The sequence below is a fragment of the Opisthocomus hoazin genome, chromosome 2 (genome assembly GCF_030867145.1).
Source record: "Opisthocomus hoazin isolate bOpiHoa1 chromosome 2, bOpiHoa1.hap1, whole genome shotgun sequence".
In the NCBI taxonomy this organism is placed as follows: Eukaryota; Metazoa; Chordata; class Aves; order Opisthocomiformes; family Opisthocomidae; genus Opisthocomus; species Opisthocomus hoazin.
The window spans coordinates 15,014,247-15,027,257 of NC_134415.1; the positions used below are offsets into that span (position 1 = coordinate 15,014,247).

Here is a 13,011-nt window from a genome sequence, read left to right on the forward strand (position 1 = left end):
GGGGGGCAGGCGGCCGCCGGGGAGGCGAAGCCCCTTTCGCGACTCCCCCCGCCGCCGCCGCCGCCCTGCTGTGGCTGCGCCCTCCGCGAGGCCCTCTCTCCGCCCCCCCCCGGTGCCCCCCGGAGGCAGAGGCGCCCCTCGGGCCCGTCCCGGGATCTGGCGCCGCCGCCGCCCCGCTCCGCGCTCGGAGCCCCGGGCGGGGGAGGGGAGGGGCGGGGGGAGCGGTAGCGGCCGTGGGGCCCAGGCGGCTCCGCGCCTCCGCTGCGCCTCTCCCCAGCCCCAGGATCTGGGGCGGGCGGGGGGGGGGGGACGGGAGGAGGAGCGGGCGGGGCCATCTTAAGCGGCATCCAATGCGAAGGCGCGAGCAAGGCAGCCGGGGCGGGGCGAAGGCGATCACCGCCCAATGAGGGAAGGGCGGAGGGCGCACTCGGAGCGGGGCGAGTCACAGGCAGGAGGCGAGTCGGGGCTCGGGGCAGCGCGCGGGGTTCAGCCAACCGACGCCGCCTCTGCTGAGGGCTCGCTCGCTCGCTCGCGCGCGGAGCGGACGGTGCCGGGAGCCGGCGGGTCGGACCGACCGACGGGCGGACAGACGGACGGGCTGACTGAGGGACGGACGCCGCTTGCCGGAGGGGGCAGCGGGCGGAGCCGGCGCCGCCGCCCGTAGGAGAAGTTTGGCCGAAGCGGCAGCCGCCGCGAAAGGAAACTTTCCTCGGGGGGCCGGAGGCGGGGGCGCCGGGAAGGACACGCGTCAGGCTCGGGTCCGCCGCCCGGCGAGGGGGCTTCCGAGAGGCTCCCCCCCGGCCCAGGCCGGGCTGCGGCCGCCGGGATGTACCTGGCAGCGGTCTCGGCGGGGAGGAGACGCCCGGGCGGAGACGGCGCTTGGCACCTGGCGGCGTCGGGGTGGCTGCTGGTGCTGGCCCTGCTGCTGGGCGAGTCGGGGACGCGGGCTCTGGTCTGCTTACCCTGCGACGAGTCGAAATGCGAAGAACCCAAGAGCTGCCCCGGCAGCATCGTGCTGGGCATCTGCGGCTGCTGCTTCATGTGCGCTCGGCAACGGAACGAGAGCTGCGGGGGGGTCTACGGGCTGCACGGAGCTTGCGACCGGGGCTTGCGCTGTGTCATCCGGCCGCCGCTCAACGGGGACTCCATCACCGAGTACGAAGTGGGCGTCTGCGAAGGTGAGGGGCGGCGGGACATCGGCCAGGCATCCCCCGGGGTGGGGGTCTCCGGCGGGCGGCGGGGAGGGAAGGAGGGGGCACTGGCGCCTGTGCGCCGGTGCCCCCTCCTTCCCTCCCCGCCGCCCGCCAGTCCCATCTGCGAGCGTGTCTTTCCAGCTTCACTCCCTAAACCCCCTCGTAGAAAAGTTTTCACCCTGAATTTTCTTAGGCTGAACTTCCAGGCTCTTCCGATTCTCGCTTCCCGTAGCGCTTCGCCGGTTTGCCGGTAGCGTACGTCAACGGCGGATGCCCGGCTAAAATTCCTTGATAAAAGGGCTTGGGGAGGGTTTGGCAGCTGGAGATCGGTCGTGCGAGTATGATGATGCCTGTTCCGGATTCCCTCCTCTGTAAGGAAACACAGAGGCTGATCGGCTGTTGGTGAAGTTTTTCCCTTCCTGTTCCTGTCACTGAGTGTCTCCCTGCCTGTCCTGCTTGGTGTGGGTGATGATAAGGGATGGGTTTTTCCCCTTGTTGGAGCGTCGAGGAGGAGGGAGGAATCGCCACGGCAGAACTCCTCGCAAAGTCACTTCAGCTTCCTGCTGGCTGCTTGGGAGGTGATGAGTCGCTATGAAACGCAAGAGGATTTCACACCCCCCCTTCAAATTTTGTATCTATCAGAGTCCCTCAGATTTATATTTGTATGTATATAATTTAATAAAAGGCCAAAGACGATTTTTTCATCTCTTTTTGCCTTTTCCCTCCAGCTCCCTTTTCCCCCAAGTTGAGGGAAAACATGGCGCTGTAAAGAGATTACAAACAACCGGTAGTTTGGGATATGTATAAATGTATGTGAGACTCGGAGAGGGAGCTTGGACAATTCTGGAAAAGGAGAGGGAGCGGTCTGCGCTCGGCGGGTAGAGGGCAGCAGAAATTCCGGAGAGCTGGTGAGGCAGCATCTGTCCGAAAAACTTGCGCTTAAAATGATGCGCTGTTTTGAGAGAGCTAAACCCGCTCATTTTTAGTGGGCAGCTGTCCCGGTGCTCATTATGAGCTTAAAACTCTGTTTGTCTCCCTCACGAAATAATTGCAAACCACAGCAGAGCGGGGCAGTGTGTCCTGCCTGTACTAGAACCAACGCCAGCAGCTTCTGCAGTTGTTGCTTGGGTAGGACCAGCTCCAGGGTTTAGAAGCTCTGTTGTTAAACAATTAAAAATGGTCCTGAATTACTTGGAAGTCCTTGGTTGAGACCGTGTTGCTGAACATGTGTGTTGTTGTAGTCTCTCACTGTTATTTTTAATATGCATTGGAAAAGTTTTTGTCTATCTGGTTTTGGATGAGTTTCTCTTTGCATGTTTTCAAGTAAAAGCTTGGCTTAAACAGCTTCCCACCCCCCTAATTTAAAGGAACTAAAAGTCTGCAGTCATTAAATGCTTTAATGTTTCAGCTCCCTTACTGTAGCGCAGTACGGACGTCTCTGGCAGTTTAGGAGTATTTCATTCCTTTGAAGTGATGCAATCGGTACGTTGCTGTAGTTCGACTCGTAACACGTCCCATCTACTGTTGAAAATAGTATGAAGCATTTGTTGGCAAGATTGCATTTCAATTAGTGTTGTGGTTAGGAGCTGGTTCCAGCTGTCCCCATAGGAATAGTCAGGCAGATAACTTATCTATTTAATTTTCATTCTCGTAAATGAAAAGCAACTGAGCTGAACTGTCAGCCTAATAAATAGTCCTGGAATACCTATTACTGAACTGTCAGGAAACCACCTCATTCTAAACAACAGAAGTAATGTATTGTTCTTCATGGTGCGTGTTCTGCGCGAGGGGTGGCAGCAAGGAAGAAAGGGGACTTGGTGTACTCCCTCCCGTTGCTAAAATGAGGTTGAGTAGCTCTATATTTCTTTGATTGTTGTAACCTACGCAGTTGTGCAGTTTATAGGCACATGTGCAACAGGCTAGGCTGGTGATGCCTGATGTGTGAGGAGGAGTAGTACTAAGCTCTGCCTTTATCCATTGACGGAGTAAAGACTACTTTTTGTATCCTGTCTAGTGGGAGTGCAAATCCTCTCCTACCCTGGTTCAGGGAGGAGGACATGGAAGTGACTTACAGAACTGTGTGAATAGAAATTGATGTTTTTGCTGTCCTTCCTGCCTCTAGCCTCTTCTTTCACTGCAATTTTTTACACTGAAATGACCCCTACTGGCTACAGTTATAAGCATATTTTTTTTTATCATTTTTGAAGCTTCAGCGGTGTCTTATTTCAGAGTATCAACACATACTAGGCTACAGAAATCTTTAAGAGCTGGAACTGCAGCAGGTAAAAATACTTGTCTGTTAACTTAGTTTTAGTATTTAATGCACCTGGCATAAGTGAACTCTGTAACACCTGATGGAGAAGTCTCTGTGGCATCTATCACTGGTTGCCTCTCTTTCTGAAACTAGAAATGGAGTAGTCTTTGTTAAACCAGTGTTTATTAATGAAATCTGTTGCTGATTCTAGGTTCTTTTCTTCAACCTTCTGAAACCTGAAGGAAGTCCTCATTCATCTCACCAGTTTAGCTATTCACATCTTTATGCAGTTCTAAGCCTCTGTTTGTGGCATTATCCTGAAGTATGTAACTGCCCTTCCTGAATGTCGTTGTATTCTTGGTAAAGAATAATTCTGAGGTTAGCTTCCCACGGCGCGTGCGGGCACCCTTTCTGAAGGGCAATCTTCAGAGACTTCAAACACCTGCAGCCTCTCTGGCTTTACAGGGTTGCTGCTAGATTGGTTTGATGAGGTGTTGAGAGCCTACAACCCCTTACAAACACTCTTGGCATTGGGAAAGTCTGAGCTCAAAGTGGGGGACTGCCCTTTTTCTCTGTCTTTGAAGGTAGACCTAGAGACACCCCCTGATTAGACTGGAGTTCTCCAGAAACACGTTAGCCTTGGCTTCTGCAGCAGTCCAGCTGGGCAGGACTCCTGCCTGCTGGGGAATTGGAAAGCCTTGGAAAAGCTCTGCCAAAGAGGCTCTGTTCCTGTGAAAAGTGTTTCTTGTGATGACTCTTTTCTTGCCTCCGTTTCAATGCTTCCCCAATTTCTGGTGCTCTTAAGAGGCCTTCTGCTAAACCCTTCTGAGGCGTAAGAGTAGCGTGTGAAATAATGCTGAAAATGAGATGATATTTTAACTGTGTAATGGAAGCATAACTTAAGTTTTTTTGATGTATACTTGAAATTCAAAGTTAGTGAAACTGCGGGTTTTACTGTATCCTTAGGTTCCTTTAAGAGTATACTTCCATATGAGTTAGTCTGTTGGTAGCCACTGAAAGAAAGTATTTCTGCTCCAGTAGCTTACCAGTAAGATGCAGTACTCTGTTTTGGGTTTTTGTTTTGTTTTTTGGTGGGATTTAGGTTTTTTTTTTTTGGGGTGGGGGGGGTGTATGGTTATTGCTGTATTCTTTTTGCCTCCTGTGGTTGACTTAAGGCTTGTTTGCCTAGCGCGCAGCTTCTGAACCAGTGTTGCCTGGGGACTAGGAGGAAGCTGCTGTAGTGAATTTTAGGCAAGTTTCAGGCAGTATGTGGGTTAATCTTCTTGGACGATGGTCGGAGCTTGCCCTACTGTGGCTAGTCCTAGTCTTTTCTACAGAACTGCAACTTTTTGGGAGCATGGAGCATTACTGTCTGTCCAACTTCTTGTTGGGACAAGCGGGGAGAACTTGGCTGTGTCTCCCCCCCCCCCCCCCACGCCTTAAGCCTACTGTGAACTAACTGCCCTCCCCGAGAAACATTAGTAATAGAGTATGATGTCTAAGGGCACAGTATACTATGTGTAACCAAAGCGCTTGTAACTTCTGTGGCTAGTACCTTTGTGAGAACCTTGTTTTGAGTTGGTTTTGGTCCCGTGCTCTGTATGTAATAGGGAGAGCGGACACCAAGACTAGAATGTGATGCTTTGTCTCCAGACAGGCTTCCATGCAACATGCTTGGCTTCTTGCCTGTGATGCAGTCCAGACCCTTAAAGATCAGGTAGTATTTTGCTTTGAGTACAAGTTACTGAAGTTTAAGTGATTTAGAAGTTACATGTGAGTAACCTGGTTGTTTGTTATCTATTTGACTGGAACAGTATTGCCCAAATTTCTTAACTTTTTCTTTGTTTGTTTGTTTTTCTTACTCTGTTATGAAGGGAATGGCTGGGGAAGCGTCCAAATAGTTCTGATGTCCAGGTGTGTACAGAGAACTTCCTCCACTAACGTCAAGTGTTAGAACTGATGATCTAGTTGTGGACTTAATCAGTGTTAAGTAGCGCACCAAGTGATTGTTGCCATGAAGACAGTCAAAATAAGCAGTTCAAAGACTGTCAGCAATCCAGATGACCGTGGGGAAAAAAAAATGCAGAATTATTCATGGTTTCAGAAAAAAAATAGCACAAAAATTGCTGAACTTCTGAAACTGGAATGAGAATTAATTCTGTGATGGTGAGTGTTCAGGTTCCGATATGCCAGTTTTTACCATATTTAACAGTCCCCTTCCTCCACCCTCCAGAAAACACTTACTAGGCACATGCTGACTTCTCAAGCACAGGCTGGATAATTTGTAAGCTATTTCTACTCTGACTTGTGTCTGTGCCGAAATCTCAACATCAGTAAGAATGTGTAACATTGAGTGTGGCATGGAATTTGAATTAGATCAAGTGCTTATTTGACTTGGAAATGGTTTTCTCTGTGTTTCTGGGCATCATGTTTCAATTTCAGAAATAACTTGGTTCCAGCATTTCAAGAAAAATTAAATTTTGTTTTGAGCTACCTCCAAACTTGTCAGATAGTAATTTCTGCATCCCTAGGCGTGTTTGCTGATTCAAGAATACTTGCATAACTTAACTTCTTGCATAGTACTTAGTCAACCAAAATGTCATATGACTGACAGGTGTATTATGCAATAATTAATCTATTAATATGGTTCAGAAATGCCTTCCTGTTCCCCTCCTTACTTTGCACCCCCCTCAAGGATTCTTCATCTGAATGAGTAAAGTTTACAGCGTATTGCAGACAGGACTAAATGTTTGTTTTAATGGATTAAATACTTTGTAGAAGTGACCTATTAAATGTCTCTTGTGACTTATAAGCTGCTTTCATTTGAGAATGCATTTCATCCACAGGGCACTTAAACTTGGGAATGGTGAATTCAGGGTTTTGTGTGCGACTTCAGGTGACACCAGTTGTGCAGTCTGCTAATATTCTGTTTTAACTCTACCTTTTGGTGTGTGTGTGTGCAATTTGGAAAATGACTGATACTGACAGAGAAAGTTTATATATATGGAAAAACTTACCAATATAAACTAAGATGGGAATAGCCTTTACACAAAGTTGTATCTAGATTAAATTCCACATAAGCATAGGGAATAGAGGATGGTCCCTGAAGGAGCTCTAGTCTAAAGAGACTAGTTTGGCCGTGTTTGGAGGAAGTAAGTGCTTAATAACGTATTAAGATGAATGGAAGCTGTTCACACCTTCACCAGAGGCAACAATATTCAGTCCCCAGCAGCTTTCACTGAGTATACTGGGTACTTAAATTCAGAATCTGCAAGTCATGTTAACGCCTTGTGGGTCATGAGTGTGTAGGTCTTTCAGTAAAAAAACAAACTGGAAAGGGTAGGGTTGGGGGCAGGAGGAAGAGCACTGGCTCACAAGCATGCACCCATTCCCATGTTCTTATTTATTTCCAAGATTTTAAGGCTTATGTAGCCAGCTACCTGGATACTTACAGGTTTCGGGGTTTTTTGTTTTTAAATAGTGAAAAATGTAGCAAATGTAGTATTTCTGCATCTGAGACAGCCCATTCTGTTGGGTCACCCTTGAAACAAACTAAACTTCAGGGTTTTGCTGCAGTGTGCGTTGTGCTGTGTTCAGGGATTTTTCAGAAGGGCTGGGTGTATGCATGTGGAGGTGTTTCTTCTGCTTGCTTACGGGCTGTTGCTAAAAAGCTGGGGTCATGCTGATAGTGATATTACATGTACTAACGTAAAATATGCTGGTTTGATAATAGAAAGACTCAAGCTGGTGTCTGTAAGTGAGGTTTTAGAAGAAGAAAAAAGCCCTGACATCAATTCTAAATCCAAGGTATGCAGAGTTTTTCCTATAGTCTTCTCTGACTAATAAATCTTGTGTGATTCCTCTGAAACGTCCTGCAATTCTGGCGCTCAGTGATGCTGCGTTTAATGACTTTGGGGGAAAATCAGCAAAAGGTTTAGAATGTCAGGTTTCTTCTAATAGTGCGGACTGTTCTTGGTACAGGTTGCTTTATTCATAGCACTGTCTGACAATTTGTCCAAGGTGAAACTTTCCCTACTGTGGTCAGCTTTGCCTCTGCTGAGCAGCTTCAGCAAGCTGCCAGCCAGCTCCTTGCTTGCAGCGAAGCTGATGCGTGCTGCTGTACGTGCAGGCTTCTGAAGCGTGTGGGTGCAGAGTGCAACCTGGAGGAAGAAAAAAAAAAAAATTGGAATTTTAGCCTTCTTTGGAAAATGGGTACGAAGGTTTGTCCCTTTCCTGAGGCTGTAGCAATTATTTTTTTTAAAGAGTTTTCTAGAGCTAGAGGAAAAATCTGCTAGGGCAGCTGAAACACTGCTGTCCATGCTCATTGTAATCAGGGGAGTACTGGCAGAGACTGTCTGACCAATTAAACCCTGAGACACTGTGTAATATTTTCAGTCAACTATTTACAATCAAGACATGGTGCTGGTCATAAGATTAGAATAATGTATTGAAGTCTTTTTTCAGGTGCTCAAATGTCTAGGGGTCAGACTTCAAGTATAATTATTTGTCATTTCAGACCGTCTTTGGGGCAGAAGGCTTTTGGAAATATCGTTTGGTCTTGTTGGGAGGAACTATAATAGTGAAAGTCTTTAAAAAAACAAGAAAAAAAAAAAAAAAAAGGACAACAGAACCCCCCAAAACTACTAAAAAAACAAGGGGGGGGGAGGGATGATACTTGGAGAACTGAAATACTGCAGACAGTGTGGACAAAGGGAACTTTAAAACTTGAAATAGTTGTCCATATCATATGCTTCACTTAATGCTTCCATTTATCGCCTTGCTTTCCTCACGGCTTCTGTGGAGTTTCTATAATGAAGTGGAAAGCTGGTTTGTTTAAATAGTTTCTGTATTCCTTAGTATGAAATAACTGTCTTGACACGCACGGAGTTGCTGCAGTGAAAATCTTTCTTGCTGCACTGGGGACTTGATCACCTGAGATACAAGCTCTAGTTTGAAGAAGGTAAAACAGGCAGTCGAATTTGAGACAAGCGTTACATGTATGATGTTCCTGAGGTATCTAAATGTTGTGGTATGGTTTTGCTGTCTAGCTTTGAGTAGCAGTTTTATCAGCAGGCTGCAAAGCCCTTTTGTAGTGGCGCGCATTCCACATGAAGGTCGATCTTGGAAAGTGGACCCTTTTAAAAGGTGGAAAAACTGCTTTATCATAAAACTCTCAGCTGTGTGACTTACCATACAAGTTTCTGCCAGCTCTGGTCCCCAATTTATGACTTCACTGAAGGAATAAGTTGCGAGAGGGGAGAGGATTGCAGCCAGTACATGAGCACAAACTCATTTCAAGGCTAGCCTTCCCTGCTGCTGCTTTTCAAGGTCTGGGGCTGGGTTTCAAGCATTCTTTAGTGGTGATTAGTCATTGCTATTGTTCAGCTCCTCCAAAACATGAATTTCCTTTCCATCGTTCTTTTTTCCTGTTCAAAGAGAAGCCAAAGCCTACTGGCAAGAAGTATTTCTTTTTTTTTTTTTTTTTATTTTAGAAAGTCTGTAGAATCCTTTCAGAGTCTCATACCATCTTAATGAATACCACTGATTTGGAAATGCCCCTGTGTATACCAGTGTGCTGGAGTGGCAGGGCTCAGACCTTGGGTCTGTGTTGATGGAGAAACTTCTGAAAGGTGTGTCCCCCCCATTCCCAGAGGATAGTGCCAGTCTCAGTAAGGATCACTCCTGTGTCACTGTGAAACCTGTTCTCTCTCAGTAAGGATCACTTCTGTGTCACTATGAAATCCATTCTCTCGCCTACTTCAAATGCAGGTTTTAAGAGGATGCAAGTCTGTTTTGACTGTTTTGCTTTCAGATCAGCAATGTATTTGATGGTCTCTTTGCTGTTTCAGCATCCTGAGAACCTGTCTGTTGTGCTTTAAAAAGGCAGAAACAGCTGAATAACATGCTGCAGTTAAATGTAAACCATGGGGGTTCACTCAATTCTCTCCAGTTATGTTTGCCCCCTCACTGCTGAACTGTAATTTAAGGTTATTGTGGGTGCAATGCTTGTGTGTTAGTTTTCAATAGTGATACTTTAGTGACCATTCCAGTGTGTTGCTTGCTGGTTTGAGGTCATGCATTTTCTTTATGAACAGTGAAGGAGGATGGCATATTGTTGGGCGCAGAGGAACCTGATAAATTTCAACAAGGGCAAGTGCAGGGTCCTGAACCTGGGGAGGAACAACCCCATGCACCAGTATACGCTTGGGGCGGACCTGCTGGAGAGCAGCTCTGTGGAGAGGGACCTGGGTGTGCTGGTGAATGACAAGTTGACCATGATCCAGCAGTGTGCCCTGGTTGCCAAGAAGGCCAGTGGTATACTGAGGTGCATTAAGAAGAGTGTGGCCAGCAGGTTGAGGGAGGTTCTCCTCCCCCTCTGCTCTGCCCTAGTGAGGCCCCATGTGGAGTACTGTGTCTAGTTCTGGGCTCCCCGGTTTAAAAATGATGAGGAGCTACTGGAGAGAGTCCAGAGGAGGGCTACGAGGATGATGCGGCGACTGGAGCATCTCTCCTATGAGAAAAGGCTGAGGGAGCTGGGCTTGTTCAGCCTGAAGAAGAGAAGGCTGAGAAGGGACCTTATAAATGCCTATAAATATCTGAAGGGTGAGTGTCAGGAGGATGGGGCCAGACTCTTTTCAGTGGTGCCCAGCGACAGGATAAGGGGCAGTGGTCACAAACTGAAGCATAGGAAGTTCCGTCTGAACATGAGGAACTTTTTTACTTTGAGAGTGACGAAGCACTGCAACAGGCTGCCCAAAGGGGTTGTGGAGTCCCCTTCTCTGGAGATATTCAGGATACTGTAGGTGACCCTGCTTTGGCAGGGAGTTTGGACTAGATGATCCCCAGAGGTCCCTTCCAACCCCTACCATTCTGTGATTCTGTGATATGATTTTCCAAACAATAGCTGATATTCATTAAATGTCCAGAAAGGAAGAGAAGGGCTGGGGCACAAAAGAGAAGATTCTGTGGTGGGCAGAAGGAATTGAGAACTTGAAGGAAAGGAAAGCACAAATTTAAGCAATGGAGGAGTCTCGGTAAAGGTCTTTCTTTGTACTTTTAACTTGCACCTGTTTTGAGATGATCTGTTGCCTGTTGGGACAAGAAATGTAACTATAGTGAGCTACTGTATACTTTTAAATATGAGACTCCAAGTTAGTTTCTCATGGTTGCATGCTTTTCTGGAAACGCAAGCAGCTCTTGAGGTGAGGAGGACACACCTGCTTCAGTCGTGAGCATCACGCCAGGCACACTGTTGTGGTGCTGTGTTGTGAGTACTGGTGTGCAGGATTTAGCACGAAAGAAGCCATGGAATGCTGCTTACCAGAAACATACCTCTCGGGCTGTTTCCCAGGCTGGACTTGTTGTTTAAGGACCCCTTGTTCAACTTTTTAATGCCTTAATCCTCTCCCCTACTTTAGATGCATGCTATGACAGGACTTCAGAGTTCAGCAACCCAGAGCAGCACTTGAATTGTTAGCAAGCTGAAACATTTGCTTTGCAGAAAGCAAGTGATTCTATGAATGATGGAAGAAAATGAAAAATGTTTGGATTTAACGTGATGTTTCCCTTTCCATGGGTGCCTTATGGTTTGAAAGCACACTTAGAAGAATTAAAAAAGCATTATGACCAAGACTTAACTTTTGTCTGAGTAAATGCAGAACTACTTTATTGTCTGAAAAACAAACTTGCCTGAATGAGTTGAAAAGAGTGGGGGACTGCATGTAGATAGAAAAGATTTGAGAGTGACTTCTAAGCTATAGTTATCAGCCTACTGGGAGCATATGAACTTCTTCTAGGCGTGTGGGCAAAAGGTAGGTGAGTGGCTATATAACAACAGTCCAATGTCAACCCAGGATTGCTAGAAAGGGCAGCCCATTGCTTTTTTGCCCCTACGTGATCATGCCAGCACAGTGAGATGGTGGAAACTGCAGCTAAACTAACATCAGTTTGGAAGAAAATGAGCAGTTTACTTGGGCTTCTATTCCGCTGGATTGTTTCTAAAAACTTAATGTTAAACACCTACTTGACTCTTGTATTTTTAAGTGTCCTAAAAGTCAGCTAGTGGATAGGATGCGCATACTGAGGTTTGAGAGGCTCTTAGATTCTTACATTTGGGTTTTGTCAACCGTGTTTGCAGAGAAGTAAAGCATTCACAAATGCTTATATATATATCTGTCTATTTCTTCCTTCATATAATTCAGATTTCTGAGACGTATGCATGAAAGAGCACTCTCCTGAAAAGGAAGCCATAGAGCAGGTCAAACAGAGCACGCAGGAAAATGTTTGTGCTATAGTCTGGAGTTGTTCATGAACTGCAGAGTACTGCATCCAGTTTTGGGCTCCCCAGCTCAAGAAAGATGAGGAGCTACTGGAGAGAGTCCAGCGGATGGCTACGAGGATGATGAGGGGACTGGAACATCTCTCCTATGAGGAAAGGCTGAGGGAGCTGGGCTTGTTCAGCCTGGAGAAGGCTGTGAGGGGACCTAATATATGCTTATAAGTATCTTAAGGGTGGGTGTCAGGTGGATGGGGCTAGACTTTTTTCAGTGGTGCCCAGTGGCAGGACAAGGGGCAATGGGCACAAACTGAAGCACAGGAAGTTCCATCTGAACATGAGGAAGAACTTCTTTCTTTGAGGGTGACAGAGCATTGCAACAGGCTGCCCAAAGGGGTTGTGGATTCTCCTTCTCTGGAGATATTCAAAACCCACCTGGATGAGGTCCTCTGCAACCTGCTTTAGGTGACCCTGCTTTGGCAGGGGGTTTGGACTAGATGATCTCCTTCCAACCTCTACCATTCCATGATTCTGTGAACTGTCCCAGGTTTCCAAATCACTGGTGTGTAAAAGCTTGTTTTTTGGAATAGTCCACAGGACATGATGATTTTGGGAATAATAGAGGCTAGGTTATATGCTTCACAGAGCCTAAACTTTGTCCAAGACGTGTTTCCATTATCAGCTGTAATATTTCAGATCTCTAAATGAATAAACATGCTGTACTGGACTGCCATTTATCTGCATCAAGCAGAGGACTAGTGCCCTTGCATCAAGTAAATAAAGCTTTCAATCGAAGTGGGACACTGGATTTATCCCTTTAGCTCACATGGGTGCTTTCATTTGGTGGTACCTTTCATTCCAAGGAATTTTGTTCTGCCTACACTGATGTGACTTCTGAGGGTTTACCCTAAGTGGTAAATAAGTATTCATTTAACAGTACCTTTAACTTTTGTTCATAAAAGGACAAAATCAACTAGGAAAACAAGTCTTAAGTCTGCATCAAAGATCATGTTAGACTTTGCATTGATTTACTAATCTAAAATAAGCTCTTTTCTTGTTAGATGTTTGCTCCTTCATTGATGGAAACTTGTTTCTGAATAAAAAAAACAGTCTGGTAAAAGATGTGCAGGCTAGAACTGGATTTGCATTCTTCCTGTCTGAATGTGACTTTTTTGTATTCACTCTCAGTAATGAGAAATACCTTGTTTCAAGCTTCAGTGTGTTAGATGTCTAGTCTGCAAGTATTCCTGAGGGATTTCTCTTCTATTCCATCCTCTTAATGACTACTG

At 46.5% G+C, this 13,011-nt stretch overlaps 1 protein-coding gene across 3 annotated transcripts in view; it reads left to right on the forward strand.

The window, feature by feature from the left end:
* Positions 1-368: 368 nt before the first annotated feature.
* CRIM1 (cysteine rich transmembrane BMP regulator 1) overlaps positions 369-13,011 on the forward strand; it is a 202,181-nt gene continuing 189,538 nt past the window's right edge. For 2 of the 3 annotated variants that reach the window (XM_075412684.1, XM_075412685.1), the window contains exon 1: positions 369-1,178. In XM_075412684.1, the coding sequence (XP_075268799.1) occupies positions 827-1,178 (352 nt within the window). In that variant the 5' untranslated portion in view covers positions 369-826. The remainder of the gene's footprint in view (positions 1,179-13,011) is intronic. The other variant, XM_075412686.1, reaches the window with a different exon arrangement.